Source organism: Salvelinus namaycush, chromosome 1, assembly GCF_016432855.1.
Source record: "Salvelinus namaycush isolate Seneca chromosome 1, SaNama_1.0, whole genome shotgun sequence".
Classification (NCBI taxonomy): domain Eukaryota; kingdom Metazoa; phylum Chordata; class Actinopteri; order Salmoniformes; family Salmonidae; genus Salvelinus; species Salvelinus namaycush.
This window is the reverse complement of record NC_052307.1, coordinates 71,968,304-71,991,242: the sequence shown is the minus strand read 5'-3', so window position 1 is coordinate 71,991,242 and position 22,939 is coordinate 71,968,304. Positions and strand designations below refer to the sequence as shown.

Sequence of the window (22,939 nt, the reverse complement as noted above, 5' to 3'; positions counted from 1 at the left end):
TTCCTGAATTTCTTTGGATCGCGGCATGATGTCTTGCTTTTTGAGATCTTTTGGCCTGCTTCACCTTGTCAGACAGGTTCTATTTAAGTGATTTCTTGATTCAACAGGTCTGGCAGTAATCAGGTCTGGGTGTGGCTAGTGAAATTGAACTCAGCTTTCCAAAAAATGTGATTAACCACAGTAAATTCATGATTTAACAAGGGGGGCAATTACTTTATCACATAGGGCCATAAAGGTTCGGATAGCTTTTTTCCCTTAATAAATAAAATGATCACTTAAACTGCATTTTGTGTTTACTTGGGTTATCTTTGTGTAATATTAACATTTGTTTGATGATCTGAAACATTTAAGTGTGACAAATGTGCAAAAAAATAAGAACTCAGGAAGGGGGCAAATACTTTTTCACAGCACTGTACACACATTGTGGATGCACACACAGGCACACTCACATGCATGCACACACACACACTGCCTGGCAATGTTAGAAGGCCATTGACACACTGTTCTTGTCCACTTGCCAAACCCCCTGTTAAAACTGGGTCACCAGCCAGTCAGCCAGTTAACATTACCAGGCTGAATAGAACCCACAGCAGTTTCCACACCCTGCTGTTTACTCCAAAGGACATGTAATATATTTGTGGTTTATGTCTCAACCTTTCCAATATGATTGATGAATTCTGTTCAGTTGTCCAATGACAAGTGATGCCTCTATTGCTAAGTGTGTTTATTATGTGGATAAAGAGCAGAGTGTATTGGTTGATGGGCACAACATAAAACATCCAGAACTTTCTCATAAAGACTGACTGGCCTTATTTGATGGTGTTCACATTCTCTCCTGTTTGACAGACAATGCTCACTGCCATATCCATGAGTGCCATAGCTACAAATGGTGTTGTCCCAGGTGAGGGTACAGTACAAGCTTTGAAGACTGAGAATCCAAACTTACATTTTACACTTAAAACACTTTAGTTGTAACAGTTACATAAACATGACATTAACAAGATAATATCATTTTTTATGACATGACTAACAAATGATCACACCGTCAGTCTATTCTGACCAGTTTCATCCATGTTAACTCTGTTCTGCTCTCTGTTGTAGCCGGAGGGGCGTACTTCATGATCTCTCGTTCCCTGGGTGCTGAGTTTGGGGGGGCTGTAGGAATCTGTTTCTACCTGGGAACAACCTTCGCTGCTGCCATGTACATACTGGGAGCTATAGAGATCTTCCTGGTGAGTTATCATCTGCTCCCAAATGGCACCCTATTCCCTATTTAGTGCAATACTTTTGATCAGGGCCTAAAGTAGTGCAATATGTAGGGAATAGGGTGCAATTTGGGATGCAACCAATATACTGCAGTAAAATAGGTCAATGTACTCAATCATATTGAGATGGAGTAACTTACATGTAAAAATGGAATCCAATAACATTAGCTGAACAAACATGTAATCCACATAATGTTGCTGTTGTAGACTGTAGTATATGATTGATATTCGTTAATATTCGGAGTACTCAAAATACATTTAAAGTGAAAGGCTTCTGTTCTGCTCTTACCGTATAGTGAGTTGTAGAAGCCATTATAAGTGCATTATGACTGCACATATAAGGTATTAAATGTGTGTGCCTCACAGAAAGTGTACCTTAATTACTTCTGTTGTCATTGTCCTCTCCCAGAAATACCTGATTCCCCAGGCGGCCATCTTCCACGCCAGCGACCACCACGGGGGCGACAGTGCCATCCTCAACAACATGAGGGTGTACGGCACCATCTGTCTCAGCCTCATGGCCGTGGTGGTCTTTGTGGGGGTGAAATACGTCAACAAGCTGGCCTCTCTCTTCCTGGCCTGTGTCATCATCTCTATCGTCTCCATCTACGCCGGGGCCATTAAGTCCGTTTTCCAACCGCCCGACTTCTCGTAAGGCACTGGGGATTTTTTTACTTCTTTTTCTGAACAGGAAATGGGGATAATGGTATAATTGATGTGGATTTAATTTGGTGTTAATGATCAGTTTGCCCCTGACGGAAGCCAAAACACTTTCTGTTCCGCTGGCTGGAATGGTCAAGGGAGATATAATTGTATTTCCATTATTGAACTTTGTCCTAAAGATCTAGCTACTGTACGCATACTGTACATTTTTTTCAGTGTAGCTATAATATAGCTAATATCTGATCTAAAGTAGAGTGAAAACACATATCATCACATTATCATGACATGTTATCATCACTCTTGATAATCAGAACCAATAATATTCCTCTTTCTCCAGGATCTGTATGTTGGGTAACAGGACATTGGTGAGAGATCAGTTTGACGTGTGTAGTAAGACGGCTCTAGAGGGCAATGTGACTGTACCTAGTCAGCTGTGGAGGAACTTCTGTAGCTCTGGCAACATGAGTAGTCCTCAATGTGACGACTACTTCAACCAGAACAACGTTACAGAGATACAGGGAATACCAGGACTGGCCAGCGGCATCATCAGAGGTAAAGACCAAAGTCAGAGGATGGACCATATTTGTAATGATATGGCTATTACCACACTCCTGGGTCTAGGATACAGATCTAAGATCAGCTTCCCCCTCCCACAGTCCTTACCTTAACCATTAGTGGGGGGAAATGTATAACTGACCCAAGATTAGCATCTGGGGGCAACTTCACCCTATTACTATAGCCAATGGGGGCCAGCCAGCTAGGGGGCAGCAGAGCCACATCCACTTTTATTTATTTTTATTTGCTTTACCTTTATTTAACCAGGTAGGCTAGTTGAGAACCAGTTCTCATTTACAACTGCGACCTGACCAAGATAAAGCAAAGCAGTGCGACACAAACAACAACACAGTTACACATGGAATTTACAAACATGCAGTCAATAATACAATAGAAAAGGTGTGTGCAAATGAGGTAAGATAAGGGAAGTAAGGCAATAAATAGGCCACAGTGGCAAAATAATTACAATATAGCAATTAAACACTGGAGTGATAGATGTGCAGAAGATGAGTGTGCAAGTAGAGATACTGGGGTGCAAATAAATAAATACAGTATGGGGATGAGGTAGTTAGATGGGCTATTTACAGATGGGCTATGTACAGGTGCAGTGATCTGTGAGCTGGAGATGCTTAATGTGAGTCTGGAAGGAGAGTTTACAGTCTAACCAGACACCTAGGTATTTGTAGTTGTCCACATATTCTAAGTCAGAACCGACCAGAGTAGTGATGCTGGACGGGCAGGCAGGTGTGGGCAGCGATCGGTTGAAGAGCATGCATTTAGTTTTACTTGCATTTAAGAGCAGTTGGAGGCCACGGAAGGAGAGTTGTATGGTATTGAAGCTCATCTGGAGGTTAGTTAACACAGTGTTCAAAGAAGGGCCTATCCAAAATGGTATCGTCTGCGTAGAGGTTGATCAAAGAATCACCGCAGCAACAGCGACATCATTGATATATACAGAGAAAAGAGTCAGCCCAAGAATTGAACCCTGTGGCACCCGCCATAGAGACTGCCAGAGGTCCGGACAACAGGCCCTCCAATTTGACACACTGAACTCTGTCTGAGAAGTAGTTGGTGAACCAGGCGAGGCAGTCATTTGAGAAACCAAGGCTGTTGAGTCTGCCGATAAGAATGTGGTCATTGACATAGAGTCGAAAGCCTTGATCAGGTCGATGAATACAGCTGCACAGTTTTGTCTCTTATCGATGGCGGTTATGATATCGTTTAGGACCTTGAGCGTGGCTGAGGTGCACCCATGACCAGCTCGGAAACCAGATTGCATAGCAGAGAAGGTAGGGTGGGATTCGAAATGGTCGGTGATCTGTTTGTTCACTTGGCTTTCGAAGACCTTAGAAAGGCAGGGTAGGATAGATATAGGTCTGTAGCAATTTGGGTCTAGAGTGTCTCCCCCTTTGAAGAGGGATGACCACGGCAGCTTTCCAATCTTTGGGGATCTCAGACGATACGAAAGAGAGATTGAACAGGCTAGTAATAGGGGTTGCAACAATTTCGGCAGATCATTTTAGAAAGAGAGGGTCCAGATTGTCTAGCCCGGCTGATTTGTAAGGGTTCAGATTTTGCAGCTCTTTCAGAACATCAGCTATCTGGATTTGGGGGAAAGAGAAATGGGGAGGCTTGGGCAAGTTGCTGTGGGGGGTGCAGGGCTGTTGACCGGGGTAGGGTAGCCAGGTGGAAAGCAAGGCCAGCCGTAGAAAAATGCTTATTGAAATTCTCATTCTCAATTCTCATGGATTTATCGGTGGTGACAGTGTTTCCTAGCCTCAGTGCAGTGGGCATTTGGAAGGAGGTGCTCTTATTCTCCATGGACTTTACAGTGGCCCAGAACTTTTGGGAATTAGTGCTTCAGGATGCAAATTTCTGTTTGAAAAAGCTAGCCTTTGATTTCCTAACTGCCTGTATATATTGGTTCCTAACTTCCCTGAAAAGTTGCATATCGCGGGGGCTATTCGATGCTAATGCAGTACGCCACAGGATGTTTTTGTGCTGGTCAAGGGCAGTCAGGTCTGGAGTGAACCAAGGGCTATATCTGTTCCTGGTTCTACATTTTTTGAATGGGGCATGCTTATTTTAGATGGTGAGGAAAGCACTTTTAAAGAATAACCAGGCATCCTCTACTGTCGGAATGAGGTCAATATCCTTCCAGGATACCCGGCCAGGTCGATTAGAAAGACCTGCTCGCTGAAGTGTTTTAGGGAGCGTTTGACAGTGATGAGGGGTGGTCGTTTGACCGCAGACCCATTACGGACGCAGGCAATGAGGCAGTGATCGCTGAGATCCTGGTTGAAGACAGCAGAGGTGTATTTGGGGGGCAGGTTGGTTAGGATGATATTTATGAGGGTTCCCGTGTTTGCGGATTTGGGGTTGTACCTGGTAGGTTTATTGATAATTTGTGTGAGATTGAGGGTATCAAGCTTAGATTGTAGGATGGCCGGGGTATTAAGCATGTTCCAGTTTAGGTCACCTAATAGCACAAGCTCTGAAGATAGATGGGGGCAACCAATTCACATATGGTGTCCAGGGCACAGCTGGGGGCAGAAGGTGGTCTATAGCAAGCGGCAACGGTGAGAGACTTGTTTCTGGAAAGGTGGATTTATAAAAGTAGAAGCTCAAATTGTTTGGGCACAGACCTGGACAGAACTATGCTGGCTATCTCTGCAGTAGATTGCAACTCCGCCCCCTTTGGCAGTTCTATCTTGTCGGAAGATGTTATATTTAGGGATGGAAATTCCAGGGTTTTTGGTGGTCTTCCTAAGCCAGGATTCAGACACGGCTAGGACATCCGGGTTGGCAGAGTGTGCTAAAGCATTGAATAAAACAAACTTAGGGAGAAGGCTTCTAATGTTAACATGCATGAAACCAGGGCTTTTACGGTTACAAAAGTCAACAAATGAGAGCGCTTGGGGAATGGGAGTGGAGCTAGGCACTGCAGGGCCTGGGTTAACCTCTACATCACCAGAGGAACAGAGGAGGAGTAGGATAAGGATAAGTATAAGAACTGGTCGTCTAGTACGTTCGGAACAGAGAGTAAAAGGAGACGTTTTCTGGGCACGGTATAATATATTGTACAGACAAAGGTATGGTAGGATGTGAATACAGTGGATGTAAACCTATGCATTGAGTGACGATGAGAGAGATATTGTCTCTAGAAACATAATTTAAACCAGGTGAGGTCACCGCATGTGTGGGTGGTGGAACAAAAGGGTTAGCTAAGGCGTATTGAGCAGGGCTTGAGGCTCTACAATGAAATAAGGCAATAATTACTAACCAAAACAGCAATGGACAAGGCATATTGACATTAAGGAGAGGCATGCGTAGCCGAGTGATCATTGGGTCCAGTAAGTAGCTGGGCGGGCTGGAGACACGGCGATACAGACAGCTAGCGGGCCGGGGATAGCAGGCTAGCAGAAGGGCCTTAGAGGGATGTCGTGACGGAAGAAGTCAGTTGTAGCCCCTTCATACGGTTACGTTGGCAGATCAGTCGTGATGGATCAGCAGGGCTCCGTGTAGAAAAGCGTCCAGGCCAATTGGCAAAATAGGTATTGTAGCCCAAGGAGTGGCCAGCTCAAGGCTAATTGGTGGTTGCTTCGGGACAGAGACGTTAGCCAGGAGAAGCCAATCGGATAGCCGCAAGATAGCTGCGATGATCCAGGTGATGAGGTTCAGAGCTTGCGGTAGGAATCTGGGGATATGGAGAATAAGAAGTCCGATACGCTCTGGGTTGAATCGCGTTGTGCAGACTGGCAGGAGTTGTCCAGGCTGAAGGTTAGCTGATGACCGCTAGCAGTGTTTAGCTGACTACTAGCTAGTAGCTAGTTAGCTGGCTAGCTTCTGTTGGGCGTTCCGGTTCTGAAGTAAAGAAAATAGCAGATCCATACCACATTGGATGAGGCTGGTTGCAGAAGAGTATGTTGAAGTTGGGGTTAAGAAAAATATAAACAATATATGCGAAGAAAAAATATATAAAAAGATATATACACGGACAAGACGAAGACAAAAGACGCCTGACTGCTATACCATTTTACAATAGTGATGACATCTAATTACAGTAAAACATAGACTTTGTGTACAACATGTTTATAGTGATTTAGCTATCTAAAAAGTGAATATATATACTTTGTAAAACATTTTCTGTTATTATAACAATAATTTGTGATGCTGTAGAGCTTTGGTGGGTGTTGTCGTGCCGTTAGGTGGATGCCATTACGTTGCTTACTTTGTGGATGAGATGCTAGCATTTCTATAAACTTGGTTCCTGATGTATGTTTTAGATAACATGTGGGGAGACTACCTGGAGAAGGGTCAGATCTTGGAGAAGGCAGGTCTGCCCTCAGTAGACGTCCACGGGGCTGTGGAGAGCTTCGGCCTGTACGTCTCAGCTGACATCGCTACCTCCTTCACCCTCCTGGTGGGAATCTTCTTTCCCTCCGCCACAGGTAAGACCTGGAAACCCAGATCCATAACTGGCAACCCAGACCATGAACTGGCAACACCAGACCAATAAACCAGCTGGCAACCCAGAGACATTTTTGTTCACTGATTGGTTGAGTCAACATTCTGAGAGTTGTCAGTAACTGATGTGTGTCCTTCATGTCCCTGTACTGTAGGTATCATGGCAGGCTCCAACAGATCAGGAGATCTGAAAGATGCTCAGAAGTCCATCCCTATTGGAACCATCTTGGCTATAACCACTACTACCCTTGTCTGTATCCTTTCATGGAGTCAATAGTAAAATCAAATCAACATTTATTTGTCACGTGCACAGGATACAACAGGTGTAAACGGTACAGTGAAATTCCTACTTGCAAGCTCTTCCTCATTCATGTCAATAGGCAGTGTTCGCCCCAAGTTGTTCAATGTCTAGATACATCTGTCTTCCATACTTGGCATGTGTTTCTGTGTGGTCCTTAACATCCTGCCGTCAGATTTCAGCTCTGTGGTTCTGTTTGGGGCCTGTATTGAAGGAGCGGTCCTAAGGGACAAGTAAGTGAACTTGTCTGTAGCATTAGGCCACATCTTTGACATCACAAGATACATTCAAGTCCAGACAATAGCCTGTCTGCTTCTCAACAACATACAGTACAAGCTTGTAATTATATTTGTTGGTATGGCAAAGAACTTCAGATGCTGTGTTTGTTGGTATTGATAATGGCCCCGCTAACAGGTCCATGTCCTCTCCTGTCCTGTAGGTTTGGGGATGCAGTCAGTAAGAACCTGGTTGTGGGGACTCTGTCCTGGCCCTCCCCCTGGGTCATCGTGATTGGCTCCTTCTTCTCCACCGTGGGGGCGGGACTACAGTCCCTGACCGGCGCCCCTCGTCTCCTACAGGCCATCGCCAAGGACAACATCATCCCCTTCCTCAGGGTAGGACCAGCCACCTTGGCAGGTAGCCTAGCGGTTAAGAGCATTGTGTCAGTAACCGAAAGGTTGCTGGTTCAAATCCCAGAGCCGACTAGGTAAAAAATATGCCCATGTGCTCTTGAGCAAGGCACTTACCCTAATTGCTCCTGTAAGTCGCTCTGGATAAGAGTGTCTGCTCAAATGTAAAAAGAATCATACACTGGCTATTAGTGCCCTTCCTTATGTCTTTGTGGGTGGAGCTGTATTGTACATACACACTGTGTAATTTCTATACAATGCAAAGCATCTAGTGACCTGAAAAAAACAGCCATAATTCAAGGTTTCTCTAGCTGCCACCACTGTTTGTACACATTGCTTGATACATTGCTCGGCTCTATGCCCGTGTGTGCTCACAGTGGCCCTACTATTAGATACATTATGATACACAACTAAAAACTACAGTGAACAAGATAGAGTTGTGGTTGTCTTTGCTTACTCATTTGAATGAAGCTGAACATAGGAGTTCATTTGCATTCCCACATGTAAATTATTGTTGGTAGAAGAGGATTAGCTTAATAAAAGAAGGATACTATGTAACCCCGTTCTAGGATCAGCTTAAGCGACCATGAAAATTCTGGTAAAAAAACTGGCCTAGGACCAGTACTTAGAGGCCCAATGCACCCGTTTTTCAATCAATAACAAATAATTTCTCGGTAACAATTAAGTACCTTACAATAATAGTTTTTCATTAAAATCAACAAAAATAGATTTTTTTTGCAAAAACATTTTTCTCAAGCAAGAATTTAGCCAGGACTGTCTGGGAGTGGTCCAAGTGGGGAGGGGGAAACTGAAAACTAGCTGTTATTGGCAGAGAGGTTGGAACCCTATTTGTTATTGGTCTTTTATAGTTGCACTATGCAGAAATCGCTCCGCCATTTCCTGGTTGCAAAAATTCAAATAGTTCACCTAATTTCAGTTTGTGATAAAACAAAGCACACGTATAGTGTAGAGAATCATTGTACCATCTAAACCGTTGTGAAATATATTTTCCATAACCAAACATATATTGTATTTTCAGCTGTTTGAAGCTGGTGTACAAAACTGAAAGTAAAATATGCAAAAACAAAATTTAAGAACTGGAAGCATAGAAATAGTGCACATAGAACACATTTACCGCTTGTTAGATTTGCTTTCAATGTGAATATATAACTCACATTTCTATGTGAATTTGTTCAGGTCGCCCAAAAAGTTAAATATTACAACTTTAACCAATTTACTGCCTGGTGATGTCACCAGACAAGCCGAAACTCCCGCCCATGCAAACCTGCTGATTAGGAGGTCCTGTGTAGATTGTATTTTCAACCAGTAAATATCAGGAAATAACACTGATCAAATGTTTTCACATACCACCTTTACAGTGTTAGTTTCATCAGCTGTTGTACAATCTGATATGAAACACAGGGAAAAATTGAATTTTGACTGCAGTGGGCCTTTAAGGCCACTCAATCCATAATTGATCGGTCCCATTCGCTACAATACAACAATCAGCCTAAAATAAAACAAATAAAAAACAAACCATCACAAAAAAAAAGAATGTATTTATAAAGTGTATATTTTTTTATTTTCTGGTGCAGGTGTTTGGTCATGGCAAGGCCAATGGGGAGCCAACCTGGGCACTGTTACTGACAGGGCTCATCGCTGAGCTGGGCATCCTCATAGCCTCTCTGGACATGGTGGCCCCCATCCTCTCCATGTGAGTCACACACACATATGCACGCAGACATGCACACATCAAACATGATTATTTAAAAGCAGGCAAATAGGGATTATTTCAAATCATATAACGATCTGTTGGGTGAACTTGCTGAACTTGAGGCCTCCCGAGTGGCGCAGAAGTCTAAGGCACTGCATCTAGTGGCACAGTGCTAGCTGTGCCACTAGAGATTCTAGGTTGCAACCGGCTGTGACCGGGAGACCCATGTGGCGGCGCACAATTGGCCCAGCATTGTCCGGGTTAGGGGAGGGTTTGCCCGGCAGGGATGTCCTTGTCCCATTGCGCACTAGCGACTCCTGTGGCAGGCCAGACGCAGTGCACGCTGACACCATCGCCAGGTGTACGGTGTTTCCTCCGACACATTAGTGCGGCTGGCTTCCAGGCCAAGTGGGCATTGTGTCAAGAAGCAGTGCGGCTTGGTTGGGTTGTGTTTCGGAAGAAGAACGGCTCTCGACCTTCGCTTCTCCCGAGTCCGTATGGGAGTTGCAGCGATGAGACACGACTGTAACTACCAATTGGATACCACAAAATTGTGGAGAAAAAGCGGTAAAAAATCTAATTAAAAATGAATTGCTGAACTTACTCCCATCAGCCAAAGTCATGTAGTTTACATGGGAGAAAACAGACTCTTGATGACTTCCCTTCTCAAACACTGCTAATAAACCAGAAACCATTTTAAACCATGACCATCTCACAGATGTTTAAAAAACATTATGGTCCTCAGGCCAGTAACTGAAAGGCTGCTGGTTCAAATCCCTGAGCTGACTAGGTAAATAATCTGTTGATGTGCCCTTGAGCAAGGCACTTAACCCTAATTGCTCCTGTAAGTCACTCTGGATAAGAGTGTCTGCTAAATTATACTTTAATCAAATCACTTGCATTTTAACAACCACTTCACAAGTGAAACACCTCATTCCAGCCAGGCACTCTGTACACAATCAGCACAAGTGGCTTTGTGTGGAAGGTCACCAAGTGCAGTGGTTCACAAACTGTGGGTCCATTTATTTTAATTATATTTTAAGAAACTCAGTCCGGCTTTTAACTTACTGTTGAAAGTTATAATAGTTGAATGCACAAGGTAAACATTTTAAATTGGGTAGTGCATCATCAGTATTCCTCTTGTTATGTCAGTCATTGCATACCTTAGAGAGCTATTTATAACATGTCAGAAATGTCCAGATCAACTAGCCCATTTCAGCTAATGTTTTTTAGCTAGGTTTTTAGGCCATACATTTTGTAGTAATGTTCGAGTCACACAAATATCACATGAATACACATTAGACATGGCATAATGTATAGAACTGCAGGAAATAAGCTTTAAACCTGAAAAATATTCTCTACTTCAACAAGAGGGGTGTGAACAGTTTGTGTCGTGAACAGTGCTTGTGCCCATAGAAATAGATGTTGCGCACATGCACTTTCTTGTGCTTCTGTGTTTTGCCATCAGTTGAGATGTATTTTAGCAGACTACCAGGCCTATACATCCTGCAACAAGTACATAACTGCAAAATTAATATATTGGAATTCCAAATCAATATTTAAATGCCTAAACCGGTTTGGACTGAATTACATTTTTTGGTGTGTGATTTTTTTTCTACAGGTTCTTCTTGATGTGCTATCTGTTTGTGAACTTAGCCTGTGCTGTGCAGACTTTACTACGGACACCCAACTGGAGGCCTAGGTTTAAATATTACCACTGGTAAGTACAGTACAGGTGTATGTGCATGGCATGGCTGTGTATCCGTGCATACTGTATGTGAGTGATGTAACACTCATTTGTATACGCGTGGGTGTTGGGTACACTTTCACTCAATTTGAATAATCTACTTTGCTTTCTCAGGTGACATATTGGGAAGCTTATCAAAATATCCTGTTGACTGACTGGAGGACTTTATGCAGACTCCAGCTAGAGAGACATTTTGTTCTCTGGTGTTCTGATGGTAACCTAGAAAGAAGGAACTTCACTGTAATAAGCTTCAGTAGCTGAACAAGTATAGCACCTGTCGTGGAAATTCACCACTCAAACTCAATGTAAAGGAATCAATCTTTATTATCACGACTGGAGAGGTTCACATTCTCAATCCAAGTTTGATGAAAACTCTGAAAAGGGCTTTCCCTCTCAGTCCTTTTATAGTGCTATACAAACAAGTCATATATTCCTGCATGTGACTGACAAGGCTTCTCTCAAAGCTGGGACCTTGAAACTGAGATACTCCTTTTGGATTCCCAGAACAATGTTCTGGCCGTTCTGCCAATTGGTCTGAGAAGGTCATAGTCATCTGGACGAACCAAGATAGAGTGAGAGGAGATGCTGTTTACAATTCAATGCTAGCTCTTCAGACAACAACATTTTCCCTCACATTCCCTCCTTTTATCACTTTGTGATAATTATTGTTACATTTTAAGGTAAGCATTAGATTATGGCTTAAACTATCAAAGGAGGTTCTATCAAAATATGTCTATTAAAGTAAGCGGAATCAACACATAAAACCAGACACTTTATCCTTTCAAACCCCTTCACTCTGGGTTGTAAAATCTAAAATACACACACACATACACAAAGGATCTGTAGACCCAGAGGTAAATAAATCTCTAAAGGTTTTTGTTTCCATAGCTCTTACCACAATCGGGTTGCATTGACCTATTCTGTACTAACTGTCCCTGGGACATCAACTAGTAAAAATATAAAGCCTGTTGTTTAACAAATCCCCTAGGGCCTTCAAAAAGTTGGTGCTGACTTATCAGCTCAATATTCAGTACTTAAACATTTACTTGGATCTACTCCAATTCCGGACAGTGTTCCTCGTAATGGAAAAAGTGTGTTTTTGATGACATTACCTTCTTATTTAAATCACTGGTATATTAAAACTATCGAATTGAGTAATAATAATTGAAATTTGTCAAAAACGTATCTTATTCAATTATTCATACCTCTGCCCCAAATTTTCCCACTGTGTTAGGGTTAAAGTCTGTTTGAGTTTAGTGAGTACCACTCACTGTTACTGCCGGCATATCTATTGGTTCACAGGAAGCTTATCTTTAACCTAAACACCAGATGGCAGCCTCTAATATAATATCAGTCCCAGTGCTCATTCCCTCTGTCAGTCATGTGACCTTGTATTGAAACATTTATTTCTTCAAATTACTAAGATATTGCATTATTAGAGTGCTATTTGAAAAACACTAATATTACCATTTGCATACTGTCAAGTCCCGTACCTTTACCAAAAGTGGAGGTAGTAGCACCTGTATCCACCAACATAGGAATTTCTTTCCCTTGTATTTTTACTATAATGTTGGTATACTGAATTGGTATACTTTTCCCCGTGGGTATTGCTGTATTAAAGATGTTGTTTCCCTGAGGTGCGTCCCTATTATGGCTGTTTCATTTCAATTAATTCTTAACGAAGCTTTGATTTAACGTGGCATGATATTTTGCATTGGAAGCTGTTTTAAATGCATAGAAAATGCGGCAGTCTTTGTCTGAGGCTTTATTTCCCATACCCTTAAGACAGTCATACTCATCAGAACACTGAGGCTTTATTTCCCAGACCCTTTATATAGTCATACTCATCAGAACACTGAGGCTTTATTTCCCAGACCCTTTAGATAGTCATACTCATCAGAACACTGAGGCTTTATTTCCCAGACCCTTTAGATAGTCATACTCATCAGAACACTGAGGCTTTATTTCCCAGACCCTTTAGATAGTCATACTCATCAGAACACTGAGGCTTTATTTCCCAGACCCTTAAGACAGTCCAGACCCTTTAGACAGTCATACTCATCAGAACACTGAGGCTTTATTTCCCAGACCCTTTAGACAGTCATACTCATCAGAACACTGAGGCTTTATTTCCCAGACCCTTTAGACAGTCATACTCATCAGAACACTGAGGCTTTATTTCCTAGACCCTTTAGACAGTCATACTCATCAGAACACTGAGGCTTTATTTCCCAGACCCTTTAGACAGTCATACTCATCAGAACACTGAGGCTTTATTTCCCAGACCCTTTAGATAGTCATACTCATCAGAACACTGAGGCTTTATTTCCCAGACCCTTTAGACAGTCATACTCATCAGAACACTGAGGCTTTATTTCCCAGACCCTTTAGACAGTCATACTCATCAGAACACTTGGTAGTGGCCATTCCATCAGTCCTCTTGGTTATGAAGGCCCAGCAGGGTTCTCCTTCTCCAATGACCATCTACTTCTGGGCCACTACTTCAGGCCTGCGTTGGTCCCTTTGGCTCAGGACTCATCTCACCCTCTTCTGCACTACTCCAGGCCTGTGTTGGTCATTTTGGCTCAGGATTTATCTCACCCTCGGTCAGGTTTCCACAGTGGAGGTGGTCAGAAGAACTTGGTACGGCACTCTCCAACAGAGGTCCTTCCAACTCTTTCTCCTGAAGTCTTTGACCACCACAAAATCACCTGGGTTGAAATAGTGCTCAGCTCCACCTGCCAAGTTCGGCAAAGACACCTTCACCCGGGGGAAAAGTCTCTTAAGAACACTTTTAAGGGTGACACAATTCTCAACCATGTCTTCCTCCATTCCTTGCAGGTACAACCTGTTCTTGGGAAAAGGTGCATTAGTCATCCTCATGGGATGGCCAGTCAGCACCTTATGTGGAGAGAGATCAGTGACTGTGTGGGATCTGCCTCTCATACTCAGTGCCAATGGAAGCACCTTTACCCATGTCAGGCTTGTTTCACCAATTAGTTTAAACAATTTTGTTTTCAGAGTTTGGTTCAACATTTTTAGTCATGCAAATAAAACATTGTACAACCCCACCACCAGAGAAATGTCCTGCAAGCACAGTAAAACCTACTGTACACCAATATCAGCCCCCCACACCTCTCTGATTCAGAGGGGTTGGGTTAAATGCGGAAAACAAATTTCAGTTGAATGCGTTCAGTTGTACAACTGACTAGGTATCCCCCTTTCCCTTATTTATTCATTTATTTACAAGATCCACCATCCCTCTTTTTGACCATGTGACAATTTGGCAAGGAATTGGAAAGTACAGCGGGGCATGGCTGGTCTGCTCCACTCATCCAGCCATACACCCGAGGCGTCCTTCTCTGATGCATCAGCCGTTGTGTGCAGAGTTATTAACAGAGAAAGGGTTAGTGGAAGCGGGAACTGCTGCCATGTGAAGGAGGGGGAAACAGAAGAGGAATCAGCCAATGTAGCTGCGCGGTCAGCCCTAGTGTTCCCCAGAGGAATGTTGTCATTAGAGGAAGAATGCGTCTGACACTTGATTATAGAAACAGAGGAGTGCAGCTGGACCGCCTCTAAGAGAGACCAAACAAGATTACTGTGTGCAATCTGTTTTTCAGACGAGGTCAAAAACCCTCTATTCCTCTACAATGTTCCAAAATCATGCACAACACCGAACTCAGATTTACTATCAGTGTAAATGTTATCAGAGCAAAATATAAGCTCTAGTCAAGCCTGGGCAGATACGTGTGAGGGGAGTCGAGAACTTTCCACAGTTTCCAAAACAGTCCAACAGCATAACCAACTAATTGATTCCCTTTTTCGTTTCTCTGGGCAGACCCATCTACAAAAAAATAAAAGTCTGGATTGTCTAATGGGGTGTCTCTCAAGTCCAACATAGGGCTACAGTCAACTTCAATAGCTAAATCACAGTCATGGTCTTCACCGGTTTCTGCTGCAGGGAGAAGAGTTGAAGGGTTAAGAATGTTCTGATAGTCTAGCAGTCTCGCAGGCATCAAATGAGCCGTTTTTGCCTGATTAATAATTGCCTCCACCACATGGGGCACATGTACGGTTAGAAGAGACATTGCCACAATATCAGAACATCTCACCAGTCCAGACCACAGCTTCACTTGCCTCCATCTTTCTCCCATAAATACAATCCTGCAGCGGTTGAACTTATTAATTGCCTCTAATCTACCAGTGGAGAGGGCGCGACCCTCAGAAGTAATGTCATGACCCAAATATTTAACCGGCATAATTGCATCTTACTGGGGGAAACTTTATGACCATTTTCTGCCCAAAAAAATCAACAATGCCTGAGTGTCCTCGTGACATATCTCCTCTGATTTTGAGCAAACCAACAAATGGTCAACATACTGAACCAAAACACTCCCTCCAGGATCAACAAAAGAAGAGAAGAGAAGAGAAAAGAAAGAAAGAAAGCATGAGCTAAATCAATTACTAAAAAACAAACTACCTGGAGGCACCTGGGATAAAATGGTAACAGTGTTAGGCACCATAGTGCTCTAGCATGTACAGCATCGTTTACTATTCTGTCTTGCACAAAACTATATTCACCAGATGGTTTAATTGCAGGTAAAATTGGTGTGTTACAGGGCAAATTCTGGCAGAGAACCAGAGCGCCTCTTTCAACTAATGCACTATGGGAATGATACCCTTTTTGGCTTCTTTGCTAAACGGGTACTGAGCTTTGTACCGTCTGAGGGTGCTTTTTGGAACGACCACAACTGGTGCAGCTCCTTTCATGCGTCCAATAGTATAGTATAAAGAGTACTACAGTATGTCGGTGTGTTTCCCCCACAGGGCTCTGTCTTTTCTAGGTATGAGTATGTGTCTGGCTCTGATGTTCATCTCCTCCTGGTATTATGCCATCGTGGCCATGTGCATCGCTGGCATGATCTACAAGTACATTGAGTACCAGGGGTATGTCTGGACTCCTACCCATCTCATATCATAATTGTATATCATTGGGTCAATGTATGAGTTAGCTATTTAGGCCAGAGTATATATTCTGATGCTGTCACTCTCTCTGTCTCTCTCTTAGAGCGGAGAAGGAGTGGGGAGATGGGATACGAGGTTTGTCCCTCAGTGCAGCGCGCTACTCTCTGCTACGGCTGGAGCATGGACCCCCTCACACTAAAAACTGGAGGTAAACATCCTTCCTCATCCATAGTCTTAGATATCCGGTATCTCCAACTTCAGATATGCATAACTACCTCTTCCTCTTCATACATTCTGTACTTTCTAACACTCTACAGTTTCTACTGTTGTTTTTTAGTTGTTTATTAGTACTTCCAGGTAGATTCTCATGTTCTTTGTCTCTCTTGCCCCTCCACTCTCCAGGCCCCAGGTCCTGGTGCTGTTGAAGCTGGATGAGGACCTCCATGTGAAGTATCCCCGTCTGTTGACCTTTGTCTCCCAGCTGAAGGCAGGGAAGGGCCTGACCATAGTGGGCTCTGTCATCCAGGGACAGTTCCTGGACAGCTACGGAGAAACACAGGCCTCTGAGCAGGTAGGGATAGAGCTGTAACTTATTTCTCCGATAGCCTAATATGTGTACAAGGAAAATACATTTTGCCGTACTGTAGCTTTATTGAATCAGCTCAGGATTGTTTGAAGGCTGTTACCTTCCTCGCTAGGTCATACAGTCCACTTTATAAAGCTATAAGAAAGAGATCGAATTTCTGTTGTCTCCTCTGTGCCAATAAGAATAAGGGAGTTTATTACCAGCTTTATGATTACCTGCATTGTCTGCTCTCAACCTCGTCAGGCCGTAAAGAACATGATGGAGATCGAGCGGGTGAAGGGTTTCTGCCAGGTGGTTGTGGCGTCCAAGGTGAGAGAGGGCATTGCCCACCTGATCCAGTCATGTGGCCTGGGGGGCATGAAGCACAACACAGTGGTGATGGGATGGCCCTACGGCTGGAGGCAAAGTGAAGACCCCCGCGCATGGAAGACATTCATTAGTAAGACTCTGATTTACTTTAAACTAGCCTGGTCCTACACATAGATCTGACCCGTTCCCATAATAATATTCCAAACCATAACCTCATCCCAGTTTCTCCATGAGAGCATTGGCCATCTCTATGTTTCTGTGGGTTTGGTGCTGTCCTTCAGCCTGTATAATATTTTAAACATGACGTGCTGACTCTTTAGTTAACTGATAGCATCAGCATTGAACTGTATTACATTACATATTACACAAAGTAAACATATTTACCTCTCTGTGCCCCTCCCCACAGACACAGTCCGCTGTACCACAGCAGCCCACCTGGCTCTGATGGTGCCCAAGAATGTTTCCTTCTACCCCAGCAACCACGAACGCTTCACAGATGGCACCATCGATGTGTGGTGGATCGTCCATGACGGAGGAATGCTCATGCTGCTACCTTTCCTGCTCAAACAGCACAAGGTAAAGTCCCGCGCACATCAATGCAGAAACTCTGGGAGCATTTACTGTTGGCCACCATGACTTGAGAGAGACTAAAGAAGAAGGGATTTCTTGGTCAGAAAAGGATCTACATTTACATTTTAGCAGACGCTCTTATCCAGAGTGACTTAGAGGAGCAATTAGGGTTAAGTGCCTTGCTCAAGGGCACATCGGCAGATGTTTCACCTAGTCGGCTCAGGGATTGGAACCAGAGTCCTTTTAGTTACTGGCCCAATGCTCTTAACTGCTAGACTACTCCATTCTTACCATGGTGTGTGTTTCAGGTTTGGAGGAAGTGTAAGATGCGTATCTTCACTGTGGCCCAGATGGATGACAACAGTATTCAGATGAAGAAGGACCTGGCTACGTTCCTGTACCAGCTGAGAATAGAGGCAGAGGTGGAGGTGGTGGAAATGGTGTGAGATGTTCTTCCTTAATGCTAATTATGTAATGATGGTGGAGACGGTGAGAGATGAACCTCCTTAAATCTAATTATGTCATTATGGTGGAGATGGGGAGAGAAGTCCCTCATACCAGGAGTCAAACATGCAATCCAACTAAGAGTTTCCATTTTTAAATCACTTCTCTCCCCTTAGTGTTTTCAAAGGTCAGGTATTTACATACTACCATGTTAATAATTTCAGCATGACAGCGACATCTCGGCCTACACGTATGAGAGGACTCTGATGATGGAGCAGAGATCTCAGATGCTCAGACAGATGAGGCTGTCCAGCGCAGAGAGAGAAAGAGAGGTACATATTACACATCAACAAACATCCACAGAATTACACCTGTCAGACCAAACATACATAACAATAGTTGTAGACCACAGTGAAGGACATATTGAGCTGGTTTCCCAGACCCAGATGTCTTCTCCTGTATTTAAGCATGCTCAGTTGGAGAATCTCCATTGAAAGTGTGATTTAGCCCAGTAGTAGGTTTAATCTGGGGCTGGGAACCAATACACTACATGACCAAAAGTATGCTCGTCGAACATCTCATTGGAAAATCATGGGCATTAATATGGAGTTGGTCCCCCCTTTGCTACTGTAACAGCCTCCAGTCTTCTGGCAAGGCTTTCCACTAGATGATGGAACATTGCTGCAGGGACTTGCTTCCATTCAGCCACGAGCATTAGTTAGGTCGGGAACTGATGTTGGGCGATTAGGCCTGGCTCACAGTCGGCGTTCCAATTCATCCTAAAGGTGTTTGATGGGGTTGAGGTCAGGGCTCTATACAGGTCAGTCAAGTTCTTCCACACCGATCTCAACAAACCATTTCTGTAAGGACCATGCTTTGTCATGCTGAAACAGGAAAGGGCCTTCCCCAAACTGTTGCCACATAGTTGGAAGCATAGAATCATCTAGAATGTCATTGTATGCTGTAGCATTAATATTTCCCTTCACTGGAACTAAGGGGCCCAGCCCAAACCATGAAAAACAACCCCAGACCATTATTCCTCCTCCACCAAACTTTACAGTTGGGGCAGGTAGCATTCTCATTGGCATCCGCCAAACCCAGATTCGTACGTTGGACTGCCAGATGGTGAAGCGAGTTTCATCACTCCAGAGAATGCATTTCCACTGCTCCAGAGTCCAATGGCGGTGAGCTTTACACCACTCCAGCCGATGCTCGACATTGCGCATGGTGATCTTAGGCTTGTGTGCTGCTGCTCGGCCATGGAAACTCATTTCATGAAGCTCCCGACAAACAGTTATTGTGCTGATGTTGCTTCCAGAAGCAGTTTGGAACTCGGTAGTGAGAGTTGCAACCGAGGACAGCGGTCTCATTCTGTGAGCTTGTGTGACCTACCACTTCGCGGCTGAGTCGTTGTTTCTCCTAGATGTTTCCACTTCACAATAACACCACTTTCAGTTGACCGGGGCAGCTCTAGCAGGGCGGATTGACTTGTTGGAAAGGTGGCATCCTATGATGGTGCCACGTTGAAAGTCACTGAGCTCTTCAGTAAGGTCATTCTACTTCCAATATTTGTCTATGGAGATTGCATGGCTGTGTGCTCGATTATACAACTGTCCACAACGGGTGTGGCTGAAATAGCCAAATCCACTCATTTGAAGGGGTGTCCACATACTTTTGTATATTTAGTGTATCTACACTAGCGTTAAATAAAGCAATGTATGGCCATGCATTTCAAGTCACTCTAGTATGGACATTAGGACATTGTATCCCCTGCACTCTGCCCCCTATAGGCCCAGCTGGTAAAGGACAGACACTCTCTGATCCGTATGGGAAGCCTGTACTCAGACGAGGAGGAGGAGGTGGTGGAGCCTGTAGCTGATAAGATCCAGATGACCTGGACCAAGGAGAAGTACGAGGCAGAGAGGAGGAACAGGAACAACGCACCAGAGAACTTCAGAGAACTCATGAGCCTCAAACCGTGAGTCACTTGTTGTTGGTCTATTGGAAGGCCAGGAGTTTTTCTTGAGACATGTGATCTGACTAGGAAAACCCCCAGGCCTTTCACGTGGTTAGGAAAATCTCCATCCGGCCCCATCTGAGGTATTCCACTCTCGCTAGTCTTCCTTCTTCACTCTCTCCTCCTCATCTCCTCTCTCTCTTTTTTCTGCCTCTGTCATCTTGCAGACAGAGAATGGTTCATCCTTTGAGTGATGTGTTATTCTGATCACTCTGTCTGTAAATTCCTGTGAGTAATATGTTAATCTGATCACTCTGTCTGTAAATTCCTGTGAGTAATATGTTAATCTGATCACTCTGTCTGTAAATTCCTGTGAGTAATATGTTAATCTGATCACTCAGAGTCTGTAGATTCCTTTTAATGATATGTTATTCTGATCACTCTGTCTGTAGATTCCTTTTAATGATATGTTATTCTGATCACTCTGTCTGTAAATTCCTGTGAGTAATATGTTAATCTGATCACTCTGTCTGTAGATTCCTTTTAATGATATGTTATTCTGATCACTCAGAGTCTGTAAATTCCATGCAATGGATTGGATGGAGGGGTGGGGTGTGCTTTGTTATGTGGACTGCACTTGATGTCTTTCTGCTTTATGACTGAGTTGGTTCATGCTGTCCACTGTTGGATATCTGAACATTATTCCACGGCATTGTTAAAGGGATAGTTCACCCAAATTACAAAATGACATATTGGATTTCTTACCCTGTAAGCAGTCTATGTACAAGGTATGACAGCAATCCATGCTTTGGTATAGTTTCCTTGGCACCTTTTCCACATACTAACGTTTTAGCATTTGTGGCACAAATCCCATTAAAATCATGGGACCAATATTCGCATTTTTTGCGCATCATGTTCAAAACTTCTATAAGGTACTTTTTTGAGGTTCAAAATCAATTGTAGATACTTTCGGATGATTTGAACACGATGAGTGAAAAATTATAATATCGGTCCCATGACGTGAGCATGTGGAAACAGAGCCAGGGAAACTGGATTGCTGTCATACGTTGTCCATAGACTGCATACGGGGTAAGGAAACCAATGTGTAATTTGGGTGAACTATCCCTTTAAATAATTGAATATTCTGGATTACATTTGTAACATCTGTATGTGGTTGTGTCCCAGGGACCAGTCCAATGTGCGGCGGATGCACACGGCAGTGAAGCTGAACGAGGTGATTGTCAACAAGTCCCATGATGCTCGCCTGGTGCTGCTCAACATGCCGGGGCCGCCACGCAACACAGACGGAGACGAGAACTGTATCCTTCACTAACAGCTGCTCTCATTGTACTGGACAACACTGGTCTTAGAGGTCTGTGTGGTACAATATTTCATTTTTTAGGACAATGTTTTAGGGCTCATTATGGGGTTAGGGAGTGTAATTTGGGGAGTGTAATTTGGGGTTGAGTGTAGCATGAGTTGTGTTAAAGGTGAAAGAATGAGTAGGAGTAGATGGCCAGCCAGCATACACAAAAGATTTGGCAATGTGACCCGAGATGAAAGACTACTGGCTTTTAAGCTGAACATCAAATCTGTTGCGTACACAGATTTGCAGATGTAATCGCAGGTGCAGTGATGCAGAGTTGCTGGTTATAACAGTGCTTAACTCTGGCCCAGATATGGAGTTTCTGGAGGTGCTGACAGAAGGTCTGGAGAGAGTGCTTCTGGTGAGAGGAGGAGGACGAGAGGTCATCACTATCTACTCCTGACCTATCAGAAACCACTCTGGTCACAGGTCACGACACTGCCTCGACAGGAGACATTCCACCCCGACCACCGGGGGCACTGCAGCACCGGCAGCAGCATCCAGCCGATCCTCAACATACAGTACATACAAACTGTGCCAATTAATGATGGAATTAAGAGGACTTTTATTGTGGAAAGCAATAATAATTTGCCTGGCATTTCTGCGGAATGTATTGCCTTCCATGAGGACAGTAGCCTTTAAAGATTACATGCTATAATTCCCTCATGAATCCCTTATTGCCAAGGCAACTAAAGCTTGGGTCATTCACAAACCTATTTCTGCAATAGGAGACCATTAACAACTGCTACTTTTACACATACATCCATCGAACATGAATTTTCTATGTCGACTGAGTCAGTATTTTTGTATTGTTTGCAGCAAAGAAATTATGGTGGGCTTTCCCTCATCAATTAGCTTGCCAGATCAGCTTGCCAGCACAGTCTTGGGTGGTCCGTATGAAGGCCTCTGTGTAGAGTGCCAATTTGAGTTCTTTTTTCACAACCTTTTTATGGTTGGTGGAATAAAAACTTTTGTATTTATTTTCTTATTTATTTTCTCAACCTTCCCCCGATCAGGATAAGATTTTTCGGATTGTAGATAATGAAATGCCAGTTGGGGTATTTCAACAGATGGCGCAGAGAGTGCTTGTAAATGTGGAGGCCAGAGATTGTATTGAAACATTATTTTACTGGATTATGATTTGTAATTGTTGAAAGAGAAGAGGTTTTAATTCATTGACAATTATACATGACATTTAATCTGCTATTTCTGTACAAAAGTCATTATTATAGGCATGAAGACTACTTACAGGGCCACCTGAACAGAGTAGCATATGCACACATTTCCTTTTCTTTCCTGTAGACTGCAAGAGCTGTAAAGGCGAAGAGTATTTATCTGAACTTAGCAATAAAATCATGATTAATTTCCCTATTCAACCAGAATTGAACTATCTTGACTTCAGAT

The 22,939-nt window shown here is 43.4% G+C and overlaps 1 protein-coding gene across 1 annotated transcript in view; it reads left to right on the top strand.

The window, feature by feature from the left end:
* LOC120048306 (solute carrier family 12 member 4-like) overlaps positions 1 to 22,911 on the top strand; it is a 28,614-nt gene extending 5,703 nt beyond the window's left edge. Inside the window, exons 5-24 of the mRNA XM_038994175.1 lie at positions 847 to 901; positions 1,102 to 1,232; positions 1,675 to 1,916; positions 2,266 to 2,480; positions 6,770 to 6,934; positions 7,106 to 7,204; positions 7,424 to 7,481; positions 7,688 to 7,862; positions 9,473 to 9,591; positions 11,213 to 11,311; positions 16,166 to 16,285; positions 16,407 to 16,511; positions 16,706 to 16,874; positions 17,133 to 17,328; positions 17,605 to 17,774; positions 18,077 to 18,208; positions 18,437 to 18,544; positions 20,003 to 20,190; positions 21,355 to 21,488; positions 21,847 to 22,911. Coding sequence (XP_038850103.1) covers positions 847 to 901; positions 1,102 to 1,232; positions 1,675 to 1,916; positions 2,266 to 2,480; positions 6,770 to 6,934; positions 7,106 to 7,204; positions 7,424 to 7,481; positions 7,688 to 7,862; positions 9,473 to 9,591; positions 11,213 to 11,311; positions 16,166 to 16,285; positions 16,407 to 16,511; positions 16,706 to 16,874; positions 17,133 to 17,328; positions 17,605 to 17,774; positions 18,077 to 18,208; positions 18,437 to 18,544; positions 20,003 to 20,190; positions 21,355 to 21,488; positions 21,847 to 21,938 — 2,772 coding nt within the window. The 3' untranslated portion in view covers positions 21,939 to 22,911. The remainder of the gene's footprint in view (positions 1 to 846; positions 902 to 1,101; positions 1,233 to 1,674; positions 1,917 to 2,265; positions 2,481 to 6,769; positions 6,935 to 7,105; positions 7,205 to 7,423; positions 7,482 to 7,687; positions 7,863 to 9,472; positions 9,592 to 11,212; positions 11,312 to 16,165; positions 16,286 to 16,406; positions 16,512 to 16,705; positions 16,875 to 17,132; positions 17,329 to 17,604; positions 17,775 to 18,076; positions 18,209 to 18,436; positions 18,545 to 20,002; positions 20,191 to 21,354; positions 21,489 to 21,846) is intronic.
* Positions 22,912 to 22,939: the final 28 nt, after the last annotated feature.